The sequence below is a fragment of the Electrophorus electricus genome, chromosome 23 (assembly GCF_013358815.1).
Source record: "Electrophorus electricus isolate fEleEle1 chromosome 23, fEleEle1.pri, whole genome shotgun sequence".
In the NCBI taxonomy this organism is placed as follows: domain Eukaryota; kingdom Metazoa; phylum Chordata; class Actinopteri; order Gymnotiformes; family Gymnotidae; genus Electrophorus; species Electrophorus electricus.
The window spans coordinates 1,661,047-1,682,500 of NC_049557.1; the positions used below are offsets into that span (position 1 = coordinate 1,661,047).

At 44.8% G+C, this 21,454-nt stretch overlaps 3 protein-coding genes across 6 annotated transcripts in view; 1 reads left to right on the forward strand and 2 right to left on the reverse strand.

Annotated features, from left to right (window-relative positions):
- Window positions 1-479: 479 nt before the first annotated feature.
- srrd (SRR1 domain containing) lies at window positions 480-3,926 on the forward strand. 3 transcript variants are annotated; one of them, XM_026999776.2, is made up of 7 exons: window positions 480-838; window positions 1,290-1,330; window positions 1,444-1,616; window positions 1,706-1,804; window positions 2,420-2,571; window positions 2,974-3,019; window positions 3,588-3,926. In XM_026999776.2, exons 1-7 carry the CDS (start codon window positions 699-701, stop codon window positions 3,783-3,785), a joined length of 849 nt encoding a protein of 282 aa, XP_026855577.1. In that variant the 5' UTR covers window positions 480-698; the 3' UTR covers window positions 3,786-3,926. The 3 variants fall into 3 exon arrangements, with proteins under 3 accessions (XP_026855577.1, XP_035377956.1, XP_035377955.1); XM_035522062.1 differs by having other exon boundaries at window positions 745-1,016; XM_035522063.1 differs by lacking the exons at window positions 2,974-3,019; window positions 3,588-3,926 and adding an exon at window positions 2,815-2,964.
- An 81-nt stretch (window positions 3,927-4,007) lies between these two features.
- Window positions 4,008-16,399, reverse strand: si:ch211-166a6.5 (clustered mitochondria protein homolog). Its single transcript, XM_026999775.2, has 26 exons — window positions 16,287-16,399; window positions 14,167-14,261; window positions 13,877-14,048; window positions 12,917-13,048; window positions 12,616-12,770; window positions 10,495-10,649; window positions 10,217-10,339; window positions 9,996-10,128; window positions 9,759-9,851; window positions 8,623-9,305; window positions 8,418-8,491; window positions 8,209-8,313; window positions 7,955-8,055; window positions 7,673-7,825; window positions 7,500-7,562; window positions 7,178-7,413; window positions 7,014-7,098; window positions 6,368-6,521; window positions 6,139-6,278; window positions 5,982-6,062; window positions 5,768-5,893; window positions 5,534-5,643; window positions 5,298-5,391; window positions 5,037-5,165; window positions 4,873-4,946; window positions 4,008-4,787 (listed from the first exon to the last, which is right to left on the reverse strand). Exons 1-26 carry the CDS (start codon window positions 16,327-16,329, stop codon window positions 4,325-4,327), a joined length of 3,972 nt encoding a protein of 1,323 aa, XP_026855576.2. The 5' UTR covers window positions 16,330-16,399; the 3' UTR covers window positions 4,008-4,324.
- Window positions 16,400-18,925: 2,526 nt separating this feature from the next.
- dhx37 (DEAH (Asp-Glu-Ala-His) box polypeptide 37) overlaps window positions 18,926-21,454 on the reverse strand; it is a 16,905-nt gene continuing 14,376 nt past the window's right edge. The window contains exons 25-28 of one of the 2 annotated variants that reach the window (XM_035521892.1): window positions 21,337-21,431; window positions 21,115-21,188; window positions 20,915-21,012; window positions 18,926-19,322 (exon numbers count right to left, since the gene is read on the reverse strand). In XM_035521892.1, coding sequence (XP_035377785.1) covers window positions 19,297-19,322; window positions 20,915-21,012; window positions 21,115-21,188; window positions 21,337-21,431 — 293 coding nt within the window. In that variant the 3' untranslated portion in view covers window positions 18,926-19,296. Of the gene's footprint in view, window positions 19,432-20,914; window positions 21,013-21,114; window positions 21,189-21,336; window positions 21,432-21,454 lie in introns of both variants that reach the window. The other variant, XM_026999774.2, reaches the window with a different exon arrangement.

Genomic DNA, 21,454 nt, shown 5'->3' on the forward strand with positions numbered 1-21,454 from the left:
TTATATATATGTATAGCATGCCTATGGAAAATCGGTACCGAGGAAAGTGGAACCCATTTGTTAGCTAACTATTATTGTTCCCTTAAGTGGGATGTTCAAGATTGTACATATTGTTAGTGTAATAACAGCCTTATTTATGAATAAGTAACGTATACTTAAAAAATTCACTGAAACATCTTTAAAACGGATTTGAATTCATCGTAAAAACTACAAGGACCTCATATTTTAGTTTGTGGGACACACGGTGTTATTAAATGATTCGATAGTTGAGTAGTCTTTTTAACAGATACTTTCTTACTTTTACTTGAGTAATAATTTAAATGACTACTTCTACTTGAGTAATTATTATTTGAAAGTAACATTACTTTTACTTGAGTACATTGTTTTCTGCATTGGTTTGGTGTTTTTATTAAAGACGTTGAAGAATGGCTATATGGGAACTACACTTCAAGTACAAGACGGAAATGTTATCATGTAACACCACAACATTGCAAGGCACGAGGACGACCGAATGTGTGGCCAAATAGCCCGAGTCGTTCCGGGATGATGTGTTTAATATTGTCCTCACTTAATGCAGTACTAAACAGTTATGTTGTGGACGACGGACAGTTGTGTTGGTATTTCGATAAGTCTTATTCAGTTAAAATCTTACACGTGTGCCTCCTGTGGTAAGATAGCTGAGCTAGCTAATTAGCGTTATGGCTAGCGGTGAAGAGTGGCAGATTGTGCGTCGCGGCAAAGGAATAGCCCGTACAGGAAAACGTGTCCAGACAGAAAAACCAGAGGCTTCAGAACCATCGGAAAGACTTCGGGGGAAACGCAGAATAACAGAGGCGGTGTAAGGAAGTAGCTAACCACTTATGAGAGTGAGGGTGATGTTTTTTGTTTCCACACGTTTAGTGTAACTGACCAGAATTCATAAACGATTCTGGCCTTCTCTGTTCGATGTTAAGTTTTTTTTTACTTAAAGCTTCCCGATATTTGTACATAATTCAAAGAAGAATTATAATCTCCAGGTGAGAATGTCATGAGTACAACATGAATAGGGACACACGCTGATTTTCCACTAATGTGAGTTTTGTTCCAAGTTATCTTGATCGTGGTTGGCATGCCGCAGTAGCTAGCTAAAGGAAAAATGATAAGCATGAACACTTTACGGAATCCAGTGTATGATGTCACCACATTGAAAATGCAATATTTCACACATCCAGTAATAGGAGGCTTCCTAGTGAGCACACAGTTCAGACGTTGGACAACAGTAACTCATCGCCCTTATCTCTGTCTTGCAGAAATGAGTTGAAAGGTGACAATTTCTGGTTGGAATGGCGAGGTGACTGAATTCAACACAGAATGAACACATGGTGCATAATATGTGGCCAACAAGTTATTCTGCTTGTGCCTCTTTTGGTACTATAACATCAGGACAACGTCTTTGTCTGACAGAGCTCTTGTCTGGCTGCCTGGCTGCCTCTGGCAGAGGTAGCTCTGAGAATAAGGCAGTCAGTAAGAGGGCATGCCTGCTCGACTGTGTGTGCTATGGCCTGGGCAACTTCTCCTCCTGCGTGTCTGCCAGATATCAGCTTGCCATGTTGCTGCTGCTCTTTGACACACTGGAGGTAAACTCACCTACTCCCTGCTATCTAGCATTTGTTTTATTACCTTACTTTAAAGAAAATGTAAAACAATGGATTATACACTTTTTCAGATTCCCGTGGGCCAGTGCAGCATGTATGACCCAGTGTTTACAGTTTCAGAATGTGAGACTCTCAGGGAGCTTGGCTTCACTGTGCTGACTGAAAATGAGGTATGCTCACACACATGGAGCCAGTTTTCCCAAATGAAAGATGATGGTACTCCAGAACTACAGACCTTTGTTAAGGGAGAATTACCTTTAGTCTAGCCATCTTAACCTTAGACTGTGATTTATCCGTGTCCTAGAAACTGACCCCCAACTGTCTCACATTAAAGGAATATTTCTGCGATTAACCTTAAAAAAATAATTTAGGGAATATTTTATATTCCCTAAATTCCCTATTGTGTTTGTCAAATGCTTGCTTTTAAAGTTATAGACAATACAAAATAAGGCCTAAAACATTTTCAGCATTTTCAGATGTTTTTATCCAGAGCGGTGTAAAAAAAAAATGATCTGCCTAAGTGTTTGTGGTCCCTAGGGACTGAGCGCATGATCTTTGAGTTGCTAGACACGTGCTCTCCCTGTTCTGTCAGGTAATACGTTGCTGTATTATCATGCTATATTAGTGTCTATACATTCTGTTTTACAATCTTGAAATTGTGCCCTCTGGAACACTGGGTGATCATTTATATGCCATCCATAACTCTCAAAACAAGCATTTGTCAAATAAACACTTATTTTTAGGACTGGAGTACTATTTTTAAAATCACTGTCTTGTCTCTTCAGGAAGGAAAGCGAGCGATATGTCGTCCCACCCTTTTCTACCTAATTCATTGTGGAAAAGCTTTGTACAACAATGTGCTGTGGAAGAACTGGAGTCTTCAGGTTCTGCCGAATGTCATTGTTATTGGCAACAGCTTTCTTGGCATTCAGGAGAGGTATGTGCCACTTACCCATGCCAGAATCCCAGACCCTACTGTTGGATGTTTAGTCCAGGATTGAACAACTCCATTAGTCCAATATCTTGGCAAAAAGATGACTTTGCCATCTTAGAAAATGCATTGTTTTCTGCCGGTCTTCTGGAGTTATTTCACCAAATAATTTCTTCAAGCATTTTGCAATTTTAAGGTCATGGAAGCATGAAAGTCCTTATAAATTCCTTTTATATTCACCAAAAACAGATTCTGCTCACAGACCCAAAAGGATAAAGCATCAGGGTTGACATCAAATAGATTCTCAAATTATGGGACCATGTCTTGGTATTGTTAATAAATCAGTACGGGTGAGTTTTATTGCTTTAAGGATAGTGTACAGTTTATTTTTGTGTTTTGTGTGTCTAGGATGCTTCAGAGGGAGCTTGAAAGAGACTACAGCTTCCTCTCAGATGTATCCTTTAGGTGTTCTAGTTACACCTCTTTTATAACTTATAACGTGTGAGGGTTTTGACAGAAAAATTACAGCTGATTTTAATGGTTGCTTAAGCAGGGTTCATTTTACAGCACTGAAACCAACCATTGTTGGATTATAAAACTTGTAAACAGCTAAATCAATGCAACACTGAAAAAAACACGGCCATAAGTTGCCTGACTCTAAAGTTGTTGCTCATTATCTGTTTATTTCATTGTAGAGCTGTACGTCTCTTGTAGAGGCATCTGACCTATTGATGTATGTAATACTAAACGGTATACGTGTCCAGCATGACCCTGTGTTTTGGCAGGCAGGTTCAGATATAAGGCCGCCAAAAAAAAGAAAAAAAGGCTTGGTCTGTCCTGGCTGATGGTGTTTATTAGCCTATACTATCAGCAGCCATAGCATAGGTCTTAACTGGAACAGGACGGGGGGAGAAAGTATATATAATCGACATGAAATGCGAGGTGCTTATGAACACACACAAACAAAAACAGGTTCGTCTTTGCCAAAATGTTGTGTCCCTTGACACTCGGTAATTATTCAGGCGATAGGTGTGTGTGAGGAGACTAGCCTGCCCTGCTCACCTCGTTTCCTGGATGTGTTTAATGACACTGCCCTCATCCGATTTCCAACTGATAAGATTTCTGAACTCCCAGATTCCATCTGGGCTGAGCCTGTGGAACCCCACTACCAACACTGCCCAGACCTGGAGATTATCCTGAAGGAGCGTCAACTGAACTAAGGAAAGTGGGTGTGTTAAAACACTTCAGGGTGTGGCTATAGGGGAAGGATGTGTGTCTGGAATAGAGACATGCACAAACATGTCTGTGCTATGTTTCATTATGTTGAATCTGTGCGACATTAAAAGGTAACTTTAAAAAGCCTTCTGTGGTTTTTTTTTCTATTGGCTTGTTGTTGATAAGTGTTCAGTTTTTCCCGAGAAGATATTCCAAAGAATTGAGCATTCATCATCAGATTGTGCTGTATTTTGCCTGAGAGCCTAATGCATAAAAGAATACCAAAGCAGTTATTTCATTGTTAAGGGAGTGAATATAATGTAAACCAAATCTTCAGTGATGGATGAGCATACAAAATCTTTTTGTCCTTCCTTCTGATCTAGTTCTCATAGTCAAAAAACTATTTATGCACTATGTTTAGTTAGGTGACTCATCTAGATACCTTTGTCGTCTCATATGAACTTGGTGTTAGGTTTTAAATAGACCTTGCTTTCTGGCCTTTTATAAAACTTTCCTGATCTTCGCAATCGCAGTTACAGATGTCTCAATTCTGCAATGGGACTTCTATTTCAGCCTGTTTCTCCACAGCTGTTACGTCTCCAGCAGTCTTGTGCTCTTCTCCGTTTACCAGAGCTGGTTCTGATTTCTTGTTTGTGGCCACGCTTAACTCTTTGACCTCCGCCAGGCTCTTGAACGAGGTACCGCTGGTGAGTCCCAATTGCTCCACTGAGCCTTCTGTGTCTTCATCTTTTTCAGTTGCACAGTCTCCGTTTTGCAAGTGAGACTCTACATGCGCATTTATTTGGGGATTGCTGGGTGTCTTCTCCAGAACATCTTGCGTTTCCAGTTGAGAGTCCGGATTTTCAGCAGGCACCTCTTCGGTCTGCTTCCCATTGGACGTTCCTTCCTTAACCTCAGCTTCACCAGAAGATTCTGTCACAGCCTGCTCGGCCTCCTCGGCAGCTCTTTTCTCTTGCAGCTTCTCTTTGAATTCTGTAATCCTCATGCTGAAATATTGATTAACATCAGTTACTAACAGTCGGCTCTATAACAACCACTCACCGGGTCCTAGAAGCTCTTTATCCACCCTACCTGTATGAAGTCTTCAGGATGCCGTTCACCAGAGCCAACTGCTCCAGGGTCGTCTCTTGTGAAGGAACCAGGCTCTGAAAAAGAACAAGAAAAACAGCTTAAACCTAAAACAAAGAAAGTCACACAAAGCCACCACATCAACAGAGGAAAGGTGATTTGCTTACCTCAGGTGTGCTCGAGTCGGCAAGCTCTGCACCGCCCTGCCGTATAGACCGCTCAACACGCACAGCCTGCTGGGTGACGGCTTTCAGGAAGTCGGAACTGCATTTGGTCTGGGGATGATTCTCGCCCCACTGGAATACGTGTGTACAAACACATTCGATATATAGTTGCGTTGCAAATGTTTTCCTGTGGCCTTCACAGCCTCTGAAATGCATCTCAATTTCCAAGCTTACTGGTACTCAGAACAGTCACATCCATCTCACCTTGGTCTGGAAGATGCTGTGCGCCTGTTTTTCTTGTGTCATGCCTCCCCTGTAATCTCCCACCGCACACATCCTCTGAGCTAGAAGATGGTGACTACAAAAACAGGCATCAGTTTCAACCTGACACTGAGTTATCGGTAAACCATAATCTTCACAGACTCAGACTGCTGGATCTTTGGGGGCACAATAAAATATGCCAGAAATAAGCAAGCCCGTCTGAAAAGCAAATATCTTACATAAGACCAGTCGTTACATCCATAGCACCTCGGAAAGACAGGCTGAGCTTCAGTGCATTTTGCAAATACTGAGTGGACTGTTCTCCTTGCAGCATCAAGCCCAGAGAACTCTGGAAGAGAAATGCTGCGTGAATATAGCGTTAAATGGCATGGGCAGCTCGAGGGCGACGGTAGAGAGATTTCTGGTATTGGCCAGTAAACGGTGGGCTGCATGTGGCCTTCCAGCTCACTCACATCCAGCACGGCGGTGTAGGGGTGATCCTCCCCGTGTGTCGTCAGCATGAGGATCTTGGCTCGATACAGGCAACGCAAAGCCAAAGCCGTCTCGCCTCCGGCCAACACGTACACCGCCAGTAAGGCCTAGAGATGGTGGACGCACAGAGTTTGTACATACATACTGAACACAGATACGTGCAAAATGACATGATGCAGAAGGTATGCATCTTACATATTGCTGAATGGTGTTTGGGTGGTCAAAGCCCAGGATCCTCTCGCTGATCACCACAACCTTGAGTTGGAGACTCCGGGCCTGGGAAAAGAGGCAGGTATTAGATAACGCTACTTCAAGATCGAGAAGCAGTCCGGTGTTAGACGGCGACGCCCACCTCGGCAGGGCGGCCCTGGAGATAGGCCACTTGAGCCAGCTGACTGAGACAGTGGCAGGCCTCAGGGTGGAGGTCATCGCACACGCGGCCGAAGAGGTATGCCGCTTCTTTGAGCTGCTCGTACGCCTTCTCCAGCAAACCTGCAGGTTCGGGAAGCCATCGGTGAAGCAGCTGCCTTCGCCGGCCATAAAACGAAAGAGCGGAAACGGAAGCCTTGCTGTATGCGCACCTTTCTGAAGGCTGTTCTGGGCTTCGCGGAATGCCCGCGAAGCATCGGTCGTCGCCATGGTGATGTGCTTGATAACAGGTAGAAGGTTGAGTACGTCGTCTGAAGAGATGGGTGCTTTGTTGCGGTTGTCCAGGGCATAGTCTCTGAGCCGGAGCTATGGGACACAAACGCAAAAACCTAACGTTAAAAGTTATTGCAAAGACACTGAATAAGGTATTAGGTATATTGCCAGGCAATGGCATCACTAGGCCGGTTTTGGGGGGGGGTACAGCCCTCCTTAAATGTTCTTTTGTCCCCCTTCAACTAAGCATGAATTATTCGTCAATAGTCCTCATTCATTCATTCTCATTCAACCTTGCTACTGTCTCCAAATTCACAATATACTGAGAGAAGGGGCACTAGGACCTGGGAGAGGTGCTGCTGCTGCACAACAGTCCTGAAACCACAATTGTTTTTTTTATTCTGAAAGATTTAATATTTAGGCATTCTGTGACACCATTACCGATCGCTCAGTCAGTTTGTGTGCGACAGAGGATCTCTGTCAGAGAAAGTTACACAGCCTTCAGGAACAATCATAAAAGTAAAGAAAATGTGTAATATGGATTTAAGTGTAGTTTTGACTGTCTGCCAGGCAGGCTTGTAGTACCTGTATACCAGTCTTCAAACACATCTCCCGTAACAAGGATACCTTCTGAAGCCCACACTGCTCAACCAGATGGTCAATATTTGACCTGCAATAAACAGTTTACATAATTCTAATAATAAAGGCATATTTTAAAGAAAACCAGAGATATGGCAGGGATGTCTCACCCTAGTCCCTTTATAAGGCCATAGGTCTCTAGTGCATCTTGGCCTATGAGGCTCCACAGTTCATTCCCGCCAAGTGTGCTCCACGCAATACTATCAGCAGCGCCGCCCCCTTTGTGGCCACGCCTCCTGGAGCGCTTCTTAGACTCCTCCCCATTTGAGGCGCCACTAAAGTGAGGCACCAATAAGCAGCAGAGGAAGTGGCTCGCAGCTGCTGAGATGCTGGACAACTCCACTCCCTTGAAAGGCATAAACAGGTTCATGTTTGGTGAAAAGACCACCATTACATTTATGGGGTAACTAGAAAAACTTAAAGCTGCAGTACCTGTATGTAGCCATTGAAGATCCTTCGAGCACAGCGCACTACAATCTCTCCATATGCCAGTCGCTGGCAGAGCAGAACAACACAGACGAATGAAGACATCTTACGGGGCCAAAATACCGAGGGAAAAACGTCCCGCCGCCATCACGACATTGTTAAAACCCTGAAGCCCATACCGTAATGTGCCTTAGTTTATCCTTATGATCCAACTGGCTGATGAAGGACACCAGGTGACCCAAATAACGGAGGTTGATGCCCTTCTGGTGCAGGGCTTGCCGCAGTGTAGCGCCATCCATGGGCAGCTCCTTGCCTTGGAGGCAGTCATCCAGCTACCAAATCAAGCCACACTGTGCTGTTAGTATTCAACAATGGGCACAGACCTACACAACAGACCGGCTACCAGAGCGTCACAGAGGTCCACAGGGCACTGGGGGGCACAGAAAACTGAAAACACTCACAAATGCTGGTATTTGATCGCCGATGATGAATGAAGCAGCTTCTTTCAGTAACCTCTTCTGTAAGGACACCGCATTACTTTCCGACGTGGGGAACTCTACACCTACAGGCAGACAGAGCAGGAGTATATGTGATTCTTTTTTTTTTCCCTAGTGCTTATGAATGAATGTGTTTGCGATAGGTGCAGTTGGTAACGTTTGTGGTGTAGAGCCGTGATGGTTGGGGCTTGTTCCATTGTGTGGGTCGATGTACTTGCCTGGGGACAAAACGTTTGGGTTGAACCGCATCTCGAAAATGATGTCACTGACAGAGCCGACATCTTTACAAGCCTTTCTGATGGCATCCGTGCCGCGCGAGTCACCTGTTGGCACGTGTGAATTTGGTCACGACATTTGCCTACTTCAGAAGCGAACTGCTCGAGTTCAGAACACGTTTTAGAGGCTTTTGCAGCCGTTGCGTTCTTACCTGCTTTAACACACTCCTCGACGCCGCCGGTCTCCTCCATATGTTCGCGCACATGCTTTGTAAACTGAGAGTTCCTGTGAGAAAGGAACAGAGAAAGTATGAACGCACGGTTGGCCCGAATCTAGGAAAAGCGTTTTAACGTTATCCCGTCCAGACGACCCAGGAATGCACTCACGCACGCCGACACGCCCAGAACGCCGCTTACTTGTGTCGGATGAAAGCCTTGACGAGCTCTGGCCGTAGGCGGCACAGCCCGTGGGGGAAACGTCTGAGGGTAGCGCCCTCTTCCCCTTCCTCTCCCTCCGCTACGCGGAAGTTGGCATCCGCGGGCATGGTACGGAACACATCCAGGAGGTAATAGCGGCCATCCGCTCCCAACAGTCCCTGGACGTCCGTGGAGGTGAAGAGGGGCACCTGGTGGCTGCTGGGCCCAACGACGGCGTGCCTCTGCAGGCCGAGGCTCTTGGCTGACTGAGCCAGGAGCTCCAGCAGCTTCCGGCGAGCCGGGTTCTCGATGGGCCCGGCCCCAACTCCATACAAGAGACCCCTGGGGACTCCAGGCTGATCGACGCCCTGGAGCCCAGGGGCCAGGCCCTGGGCGGAGAGCCGCAGACCTCTGTAGTCAGCCAGAGCAGTGGGGAGGGTGTGGAGTGCCTGAAGGTCTCCTTCCAGATCACTGTAGCTCTGGATGGATCTCAACTCAAGTCTCTGTGCTGCCCTGCGACCCCGCTCACCACCCAACCACTCGGCCCCTGTCCCACCCATACTCATAAATAAGCCGCCCCACAGGAAGGCTGGGTCCTGGCTGCAGCTGTTGATTGGATCAACAAAACCATCAATCACTTTCTCTGAACCCTCAGCAACGGCCCATACAAAAGCACTATTTACCTGTAGGGGAAGAGTTTCAGAGTTGTGAGTTGGACAAGATCAGGTTTTGTGCATAAATGTAAAAAAATGTACTAATTTACACTGACCAGCCACTTCATAAGCAACGCTTGTGCCACTCACTGACCACCTTGAGGTACACCCATCATTTTATAAGGGTACAATTACAGACTGCAGCCCATCAGATGGCAAGAATAATGAGTCAGACATTCTATACTCCATTCATTCCGGGTCAGTGATGATATCATTTTGGAGGCTGACCACAGTATAAACAGTATTAACACTGAACTGGTACTGGCATGGTTGTTGCCATGGTGTTGAGCTTGTACAAGTTTATCACCAGGCTGGTACAAGTTCATCACCAGCAGTGTTTCTGGCATTTCTAATGAAGTGGCTGGTGGGTGTAGAGTACATTTGTCTTTTTTGTGTGTACATTAGTAGTCAGAAGGTGGGTACCTGTAGTAAGGCTTTCTCTCGTTGGAGTCTCTCTTCTAAAGTGGTTTGGGGTAGATCTCTGGCAGCCTGCAGTTCCTCATTCCAGTCTGGGGCCTGTAGACACACACCAAAACATCTCAGCAAAGTGCATGGGCGCGCGCACACACACACACACACACACACACACACACACTGGTGAGATTGACCCAGAATGGCAAGATGAGAAGTGAGGGAGATGAAAGAGCCCAGGGTGAACACCTGCGCATGGAGGCCGAGATCCAGGCCCAGCCTGTAGCTGTAGTTGTTTTTGTGAGAGTGGACAGCTGACCCTCCCAGCCAGCTCAGAGTGTGGTACGGAGTGGACATGCACTCTTCTGCAGCCAGAGTGGGCCTAGGACATTAAGACGCAAGCTTTTACTTTCAATAAATCGGTCACTGCTTTCAGAGCAGGGTGTTAACGATGCATTCGTTGGGGTTACCTGTGTAGGAGTGTACTGAAGTGGTGCTTAAACTGTGGGCTGAGCTGGGACAGAAGGTCAGTCAAACAGTGACACACCGGGGAGGACGGGGCGGGACGAGGGTCAAAGACATCCTTGGTGGACCTGAAATTAAAGAAGTAACCAAATTATGAAGACTGCAGAAAGAGTACCACTGGTTACATACAGCAACTCTAGCACCATCTGTCAGTGTGTCTCATAACTGACCCTGGTGCCTATATGTCTTTACTCAGATCAAAGGCTGTACTCTGTACTCTCACCTATTCAAGTAGAATCCTCGTGGGGAGGAAGTGATGTCACAGTGCTTCCCCTCCAGTGTTTGGATGCTAATGTACAGGAAATCACCCTGAAGCTTCCTGGACCCTGGGGGAGGGTTCCAACAGCTGAGTGACAGGTCCAGCAGGCAACTGGGGACCTAAAGTAAGTGTCATTGACATCAGTCATTCCCACAAGTCATAAAGGCCGCCTTATCAGCCTCAGACACTACGTGATCATGTGTGAGCTAAACACACCGTAGTGTATGAGTGTGAAACTTACAGTGGATTCAGGAGGTATCGAGACCCCTCGTTGCACACTGTGTTGTGGATCTACACTTAATCGCACAATGACAAAGTGAAAATGTATTTTTAGAAAGTTTGAAAAATTAATTAAAAATAAAAAACTGAAATCTCTTATTCACAAATTTAATTAGGACCCTTGATTCAAGTTCAAGTTTCAAGTTTGGTTTATTTGTCACATACATAGTCATACACAGTATAACTCGCAGTGAAATGCTTCAATACTTCTTAGAAGCTCTTTAGCAGCAATCACAGCTGCAGATCTCTACAAGCTTTGCACATTTTGAACTGTCGTTCCATTCGGAGTTTGCGTGCACTCTGGAGAAGATTTCCTTCTGGGATGTTCCTATATTTGGCTACATTCATTTGTCTCTCGGTGGCTGCCAGAATCCCCATCCTTGCCACTAAGAAACACAATGCTGCCACCATGTTTCACTGTAGGGATGGTCATTATCTAGGTGATGTTCAGTGCCTGTTTTAGCAGACATAGTGCCTTTTGTTCTCAGAGTTTTGGTCTCATTGGACCAGAGATTTTTTTTCTTTCCACATTCTTTTTACATGCCAAGTTGGTGGTCATACAACGTTTACTCAACAGTAGCTTCTGTCTTGCTCCACCATAAATTATGTAGTGCTACAGAGATGGTTCTCCATCCAACAAGTTCTCCCATCTCTGCACAGGGCATCTAGAGCACTTTTAGAGAGACCACTGGGTTCTTCCTTACCTCTCTGACCAAGGCTCTTCTTCCCTGGATGCCCAGATTGGCTAGATGGCCAAATCTCGGAAGGGTCAAGGCTGTGACGAGCTTCTTCCGGCAAAATGACAGAGGCCAGGGTGATCCTGGGAATGCTCAAAGCCTTACAGGTTCTTTTACATCTTTGCCCTCATCCATGCCTTGCCACAGTTCAGGGTAATGGAGATCTACAGTCAGTGACGTGGACATCACAGCTTGGTTTTTATCCTTATAATGCAGTGTAAACTGTGGGCCATTACAGACCCAGGTGTGTGCCTTTCCCAACCAATCAATATGTCCAGTCTGTTCAGATTTCAGCAGGTGGACTCCAACCGGACTCTAGACACATTTCAAGGATAATTAAAGCATACAGATACATTTGACCACAACTTGGTGTGCCACAGCCAAATGTTTGAATACTTTTGTAAATAAGAGATAATTAATCATATAGATAAGTGTAAAAAAGCATATTCTCACTTCAGCTTTGTGTGCGATTAGGTGTAGATTGATGAGTAAAAAATGGCAATAAATCCATTGAAAATCAAATCCACAACACAATGTGAAACAAGCCCAGGGGCGTGAATACTTTCTCAAGCCACTGATTCAATGCGTTTTTCCTTGTATTAACATGTGTTTTATATCCGGATTGTATCTGGATTTACTTTGGCCAGATTTTGTTTACACTTTTCCCTAAAATGCCTCTGCAGTGTAACCAGATTACGTCCAGTCTTACTTTCGCACGTAAAAGCACACCAACCCACCCATTGTTTCCATTTATGTCCTGAAGCCTACTGTAAACATGGTTCCTCACAGGCTATTACTAGCGCATTATACCTAGCATCAGGCAATGAAGACTTTGCTTGCCAGCTGCCACAATTTATTCTATCACTTACAATGCCAGAGTGTTGTCAGCACTTGGGAAAACAGTTTCCATTTACCCTGCATGCAGATATTGAACATGAGTGAGTGATCTGATCCTGAGTGCGCATTGGGGTGTGTTCACACCTGGCTTCTCATCGGCCAAGTGAAATCCACTTGTGATTGGATCCCACGTTACTGCTAAGCATGAACAGACCAGGTGTGTTCCATGTACCTCACTGTACGTGCTGGTGGGCAGTAGCGTAGCCAGCGGGGGGCGCTCTGTGGCCCCGGGCAGGATATAGTCAGGAGGTGGAGGGGCTTCGGTAGGCTGCTCAGGCTTGCTGTTAGCTCGTCTACCTTTTGCAGGGTGACCAGCAGGAGTGGCCTCTAACACACACAAACAGTGAATGGGAGAATGTGTCACTAATACTGGAAAAGGCATCACCTGCATATTATGCCATAAGAAAATGCATTAGTGGACCCTGACTATAACAAATATTCATGCACCACACACACACACACACACTACTTACCGTTTGTGTGTGTGAGAGTATGGAGTATGCTGGGTGACCTTCCCTCTCTCAGAGCGTCCTGGGGGCTGGTACCTCTCAGCAGCTCCTGAACACGAGCCAGATGAGCTCGGGTTGACCGTGGAGAGTACAGCTCTGCAACACACACACACACACACACACACACACACACACACACACACACACACACACACACACACACACGTGTGTCAGGTCAGGTCAGGTCAGGACACCTACCAGCAAGGTGCAAACTTTAACCACACCTGAATGACACCAATGACATGAATGTGGTTGTGTGGTGATTGTTCACAGAGTTTGACAGCATCCTTTGATTTACAACTGTGTCCAAAGGCACTCTGAGTCATATGAGAGCGAATTTCCTTTTTCATAAAACAGATTGTAGTTTCAGATAAGCACCTGACATGATCATTCTCATGACCGTGTTTGCAGAAGTGAAAAGATCAAGTTTTATGCACCCATTCTCCAACGAGACCACAAGTAAAAGATCAAATGTGTATTATTATATGGGGAAACATGATTCATCAGTCAATATGAATGAAGTACCGCTGGCCTCACATTGACCAGATGTGTCCTCCAAGTACACCGAGATTCCCACAATTACTCTAGTGACTGCATGTGAGACCCAGCAGGCTTAAACCTGTCTGATTGTTTCAAGCTTTCAAATCACTTATTTGATCATCATATGTGACAGCGTGAAGCGGTAAAACCTGTCTGGCAAAACCCACACCCACTCTTCACCTTCAAGGGGATTTGCCATCGAGTTATAATTCATTAAAACTGGACACAGCAAGGGAATTAGAAACAATATATACAATATATACATTTTACACACACGCATTCCACGCACACACACACACCCTCATTACGAGAGTCACCAAGAAGCGTGATTCAAATGAGCGATGACGAACAGGCCAGCTTTGTAGGACACAACGCACAACACACCTTCTACCAGTCGGAGGGTCACTCCTGTTTTGAAACCCTTGACGCTCCGCAGCTCAGCGAAGGGGTCGAGCGTCACGCCAGACAGGGTGAGGCCGAGGGACGTGCGGGGGGCCACCTCCTCTCTGCCCAGAATGGTCAGTATTGCATCCTGGACCAGCCAGAACTTGTTAACCTGCACAGGTAATACATCATTAAAAAAAAAAAACCCACACACATTGACAAAAAAAAAAATCTAGCCATCTATATCAGGTATTGGCGTGAACTCGTCATGCTCTCTCTTTCTCTCTCACCTGCAGCTCAAAAGCATCAACCCCAGCCCCTTGAACCTTCACAGAAAACGAGCCGTCATCCTCCTTCGGAACTCCTCCGGGTGTTTTCCCGTTTGCTGGAAGTGAGATGAGCAAGGCCACATTTCTCACACCAGGGACAGAAGGCAGTTAGATTTAATATGGGAAAGGGAACCCACATGTATGACTGAGAGGCGGGAGTCTTAGAACAGATATTTGTCATAGATCCTGGTGGTGGGAGGAGTAAGAGTAACATTATACCTCACACCTCAGTCAGAGGGAATACGCATTATGATGATTCAGTTTAACTCTTTAAGCATTTGCTCAACGTAAACACTGATAAAAGCAAGACCCAGCTTGATTCTGTATTAGCTTGTCCAGGCACAAATTTGCCCACAGGAGAGAAGCAAATGCCACTGAGGGGTTGGATACACATCCTGGGGCACTTCTGCTTGATCTATGAGGGGGAAAAGAAAATCACCTCCTAGTGTTTATCCATGTTCACTGGGATGAAGCAGTTTGGCCAAGGGGAAAACTGGTCCCAAACTGGACTCTATTCAGAAACCTTGTTACACACAGGACTTGGCTTGCACTTCGTTTTGATTAGTTCTTAGGCCTCTCGACTACTCAGCAAAGAATTTTTATATGCAAGAGCTGGAGCTATCCTATGAATTACAGCTTTGCATCTTTAAATTGTATCCTGTCCTTGAATATAGTAAGATATGGAAAACCTGCATGAGACAAATGATAAATGCAGAGTAAAGTCAGAATGAGGGCTGGATTATGACAGTGAGTGACAGTTGCCCCGAGTACACAAGTTATTAATCAGTCACAGGAATGCCACCTCTGTGGATCACACGGGCACCATGCCAGGAAAAAGTCAAATTACATTACATATTTAATTATGAGTCACACTATTTTTTTTTTGTTTTGTTTAAGCTTTACAAAGTAAAATGTGCGAGAGCTTCGCAGCTTCAACGTGGGTAAACAAGAAAGTTTGCTCTCAGAAGTTCTAAGAAACTCACATATAGCAGTAATGCATGGAGTCTTGTACTCCAACAGATACAGCGTTATTCCCATGCATGAGAATATCTGTCGTTTAATTAGTGCATCAATAAATAAGTGCAGCAACTTTGGTCAACATCTCATCTACAGGATGCAGCTATAGCAGCGGAACGGCTAAAATAAGCCGCAACTGACAATGGTCCGAAGATATATATGTTTTAAGTGGATTCGTGTCCATGCTGTAGAACCCTAAGGTAATTTTTACTCCGCATCGCACTTTATAATACAACTTTGCAAAAATGCCAAAGACGCTGCAAAATAGCAGTTTCTCTGGGTTACCGTTTGTAGGAATGTGCTTGAGTAAATGATTTCTTTTCCTTTTATTCTATAATCTACTGACATTTCTCCTCAATTCCACATAAACGTATTGCCATTTAGAGCCTTTATTTGACAATGACAACTAGTCGAAATAACAAGATGCAGTGTTTTCAGCCTCGAATAATTCAAAGAAAACAAGCTCAAATTCATTCTAAAATACAAGTATTCACGTTTTAACTACAGAAGCTCGGAAATCAGTTCGGCGGAATGACTCCGCTTTCCAAATCGTCCACACTGTCCGTTTAACTAACACTTATTTAGTATTTATTTCTAATAAATATTATTTACTCTTTAGTAGTACTTGGTTAATCGTCATGCAGAATGAGGTGTGCCCGTGTTGGCATGGCCTGGCCTGGCCTGGCCGCCGTGATGTGCAGACGCTTGCGCGGTTATAGTAACGGGGAGGAGCACTGGGATCCGAAGAGCAGGGAGGAAAAGTGAAAGCGATCCCATTACATGAACCAGTGGAGCACTGGAGGGAGAACTGGGACAGTCGGAAACTGCACAGGCTCCACATGTGTGCAAACCTACTGCGCTTTCACGTTAAGCGGGGTTGTAGCGCTCTCTCTCTCTCTGTGGAACAGAATAACCTCTGCACAAACTGCCTGACGGAGTGTGATGAGCGCACGGCTGTTTTCTGCACAAGCACCAACACGCCGAAGTCGAGCCGCGCAGGGAAAGAAGACGGAAAGTTAGAAGGGAGAACAGCGGGTCGCCAAAAATGAAACGTTCGTCCTTACCCGTCTGTCTCTGTTCACTTCCTTTCTTCGATGAGTCTCGCATTTTTCCCCCCTGTGGTCAACGTTTTCCTGTCGGTGTGATGTTTTTTTGGGTTTGTTTTTTTTCTTTCAGAAGTGCGGGTCTCTTCCCTTTCTCGGCTCGTGGATCGAGAGCTGGCAGGTGTGTGCAACTCCACTTCTCGCTCGCTTTTCTTTTCCTGCGCCAGGCACTCCCTTTTCGCTCGGCAGCTTCTGGCCAACAACGCCCCCTCTCCTTCACTGGACGTGCCTCAACCAGACGTATTTGACTGGGTGTGTCCCTTCATTCTTCCACACATCTGCCTCCACACACCCCCACCCTTCGCGCTCCCTCCCTGCCCTTAGGGCAAGGTGGGATCTGGCATGCAAACGAAAGTTCCACTCTTACTCTTACATGAATGACGGCCAAAAGAATGTTTTAATGACTCTGGTAGCGCAGACCAGAGTCATTAAAACATTCTTTTGGCTGTAATTCATGCACTTACTCATAGGTGAATTTTACACACACTCGCACCGCCGTGCAGTAGTGTAGCTTCATGCTGCGTTGCATACTTAAGGCAAGTCTGAAGGCAAACAGAAAGCAAAGTTGCTCGACTTGGGTGTCTGAGGAATGTGCGTTTCCTAGAGTAGGAATGGCCTGCGACCGTCTAATCCTTCACACATCTAACCAGTCCTGGCAGTGTTGAACTTTGTAAAGGTGTCTTTTATACTGGGGCAAAAGAACATTTGTTAAGAGTGAAGACCTGGACAAGGTTCATGTGCTGTTTGACACGCATAAAAGCCTGGGCAACAGCTCAAAGCCCCTGTGCATTCATTCATTCCCTGATTATGTAACAACCCTCAAACTGAAAAAGAAATACAGCCAAAAAAAGTTGTGACATCATAGCACAGAATCATGAATAGCTGGGAAATACTGGGTCGTTTGTTCTATAGTGAGGCTAAGAGTGAAACATTGAGCACACCTGTCATTTCAGCATGGTTATAAAATGCCCTGTAAGCAGCAGAACCTTCCCAATGGACCTATGGGCTGCGGGCCTGCATGTCTGCATCATGGTTCCACATGGGAAGGAACTGCCAGAGGAAATAAGAAATCCAACTGTAAGACTTCCCAAAGGATACTGGAGGATGGTTAACCAAAGGTTATCAATGAGAAGAACAGTAAAAAAAAAAACAACAAAACAAAAAAAAAACATGGGTTGTGGTGGCTTAGTACCTGACTTGTAACTGGAAAGTTGCCAGTTCAAGCCCCACTACAGCTAAGTTGGCACTGTTGGGACCCTGACCAAGGCCCATTGCTAGTGTTGTATTCAGTGATGATTTGGATAAAAGTGTCAGCTAAATGGCATTAACGTAAACATGAAAAGAAGTCTCATGAATACTGGTGGCACATTCGTTCTTCAGATAAGACAAAAATAAAATTTGTTTGGGTCAAAGTGGTCTAGCATGTTCAGAACCTGGCCTGAACTAGCACAATGAAGCGGTGTGTGTGAGATATAGGGCAGCATGACTAAGAGGTGTTGGCGGGTATACCTATAGATGGTACTGTGAATGTACCAAAATACTAGCTGACAAGATGTTTCCCAGTCTCCAGAAGCTTGGCAGAAAAGGAATATTCCAGCCTAATGATCCAAAGCACATTGCCAAAACCAGGCAAGAGTTTCCAAAGAAAAAAAGTGAAAACTATGACTTTGCCAAGTATGTCGCCTGACTTGGCTGCAGTAGAAAACCTTTGTGCATTTTATAGAGAAAGTTAGGCAACACGACTGGCAGCCGTTTAAAAAGATGGCAGAACATTTCTCCTGACATTTGTGCAATACCGACTGTCATCAAAAATAAAGGTGGATATATTAAAAATAAAAAAATTGAATCTCTGTAATGAACACTGTACTGCCTTGTTGCAGTGCATTTATCTGATGCTTTTATCTAAAACAACTTATAATTATGACTGAGTACAATTTGAGCAATGGAGGGTTAAGGGCCTTGCTCAGGTGCCCAACAGTAGCAACTTGGCTATAGTGGGGCTTTACCTGGCAACCTTCTGATTACTAATCAAGTACCTTAACCACGGCAGTGTGCTCCTCCTGCAGTGCCTGTATCTAATAGTAAACCTAAACTATTACTTTTTAATTTTACACTAGAGCAAGTACCCTATTGTTCAATTAGTAATTCCTGTAACGCAATTACTGATTCAAAATTGTATCACCAAACAATGACATGATCTTGCACTGGGGTATACACTGGGGTACACTCACTTCTGTTGTATACTGCATGACTTTCCACTCGGGTCTTGGGAGGGGTTGCTGCTGGAACTCACCAGACAAATTTAAAGCTGTTTCGCATCTCTTGTTTCACAAGAAATTCATAACAAATCTCCTACTGTAGTAATGTGGTGATGAAAGATAACATTTAGAAAATCTCTTCCTTTCACTTTCAGAACTGCAGGCCATCAAGTTGTGCACAGCAGGAGTTGCAGGCTGTGGCCCAAAACATAAACCCACTGGCTCTTGCATATAGAGTTCAGTGTAAACAAATTTGTAAAAAACCCCCATGATGTTGTAGAAAACAGAAACTGCTTGCTCTACATTATACAGAGAAAAGAAAGCACATTAGGTAAACACAGGTTGTTTTAGCAGCAAAGTATTTATTTTTTCATTTCACAAACAATGAAGTTCCTGATAAGATTTCATGGAAGAGGTGCAACCCTGACATTCACACGCTTTGGCTCTGAGGGCAGCAGACCCAGATTAATCTTAATCTGAGACTCGGCCACGCCTTCAGTGGCTACTTCAGTGGCTACAGTATCTTTGAGATTAAATCCGTCCAGGATCTCCTCATTCTCCCCTGGCTTTTATCCGTCTCCTGTAGTCTGCAGTAAATTTGGCGAATACACAATGTGGGTAGAAAGCTGGCGGAGGCGGAAGAAGCCCTTCAGTCTGTCTTCACCACAGCTAAAGTGGAAGTTGCTCTTAAAGGCTTTGGGCTGTGTGGTTGTTTACACTTCCAGGAAGCAGCGTGCGTCTGGAGCGAAGGCGAGACGAGGTGCACGTGTTTCAGACGGGAGGCCAACTCTTAGTGACTTTTTGGTGAAGAGACTCTGGAATCCACTGGCAGTATGCTGAGAGGAGGACTGTCAGAACAGAGGAGCTGATAGGAGCACGTTCTTCACCTTTTATAACATTTAAAGCTGCAATCTGCAGTATGCAGTCAAAGGCATCTTACATTTTCTCAAAGCCATAAAGTCATTATAAGTCACTGTACTCACTTCATCTGTGTTAATATTGACATATTCCAGATTTTAAACACCTCCCGAGCAGAGAGGTTTATCAGCACAAACAAAGCAGTTACAACACAAGCAGATGTGTTTATATAGGTCTGTCAGTAAACGTGAACGGGCACAACCAGAGAGGCGGGTTGGTCTCTGCTGAGAGAGCTCTGTAACTGCTTGTTGCAGTCCAGAAGGTCAAGAAGCCGACTGCACAAAGTTCTACAAGTATCAAACCAGTCTTCCTTTACTGCATAAAGGTGGTCATGACCAAGGCCTCAAACCAAATGTATGAGTCATGGGAAATAATTGTTTGAGTTGAGAAATGTAATTGATCCTTCATTTGTGTAGCTGTCTAATGAAAAACTGCTGAAAAGTGTTTGCTATTATGTTTTCATGATCATTTGCACTGTGTGCAATTGCTAGTGTGTTGTGTCAGTGGATGAAGCATCTTCTGTGAGACACAAACTATTTAGAACACTAAGGGTGCTGTAGTGCTATAATCAGTTTGTGTCCTCTCTACACTACAGGTTAGAGGTTTATAAACACCACTAACCTTTAAAACAAACATGTAAATGAGCCTAGTCCACATGTACTTGGGTATTTTTAAAAACGGCTTTTGCTCCGTAGTACTGTTTTCAAAAAAAAAAAAAAAATCTCTGCCCACATGAAAACACAAAAACTTTCTGTTAAACTCTACCAAGACCACGTTGAGTAACCAAAAGCCTTAAAACAGTTACTACCGTAGGCTACCAGCAATGCCGCATCGAGGAAGGGGGAATAGTATGTGTGGAACTATAGTGAAGTTGTCCTCAGTATCAAACTACAGTGTAACTAGACATTTCTGTGTAAACCTTTAGCAAGTCCTGTTGGCAATTTTAAAACCAACGCTATTTTTACCTTCACCTGCCAGTGCATAAAATCGCATCATGTAAACAAATGAGATAATGGCACACACTCCGACATCAAACAAAGGACATTACAACGCACTATTGATGTTATAAGCCATAAAATCCACTTTACTGATAACATGGTAAACAGGGTTTCTGAACATCTTTGGTGCATTTCTGGTGTTTTTGTTTTCACCCAAAATGCAGTTTGCATGTAGACAAAAGGCAAAAATGCATAGACAAGGCTACATTTTATAAAAATACCCAGCAACGTGTGGACAAGGCCTTCTATGTCTAACAGTAATATTTTTATTAAGATAGACCAAAATGGCTTTAAGTTAATTATTCTTGTTGTTGCTTACATTTTACAGTCATCAGAAAACCCTTGGCATGTTCATGGTGAACTGGACAGTTTCTTCCTAAAAGAACTGCAGCTTTAAATGTTCACACATACTTACATTTTGCATTTTTCGTCCACGCAGCTTGTAAGGCATCTCTGTTGTCCACCTTTTCAGACACCAGGGCTCCCAAGAGAGCCTCAGTCCGGGGCTGCAGTCTGAATTACACGAATATGAGATCACACAAACGATCTATTCTCACGTGCTGTACACACGCACCAGTGCATATGCAACATGTTCCCTATGATCTGTGTGCTTACTTGGCCCAAGTCTTCAGCATGGTCGAGGGGCTGGACAGTAAACATGTACTGTGCTGCTGCAACTTGGGACACACCTGCAACATGCAGCCCAGAATAAAGGTTCCATCTCAGCCAGTCCCTCCTTTCTAAGGGCAACTTCATCGTGAACCCATGCTTTCAGCATGCACACTCGAGCACGGAGAACCCGGCACAAAGCGTGGATACGCAGACGCACACATTTACCTGGCCCTCCAGCAGAAACTTGCTGAACAGTTTGTATCGCTCAAGACCTTCTGGGTGATCCATCTCTACGGAAGGAAGCTTCCAGCCGACTCTGACTAAGATCACAGATGCACATGCC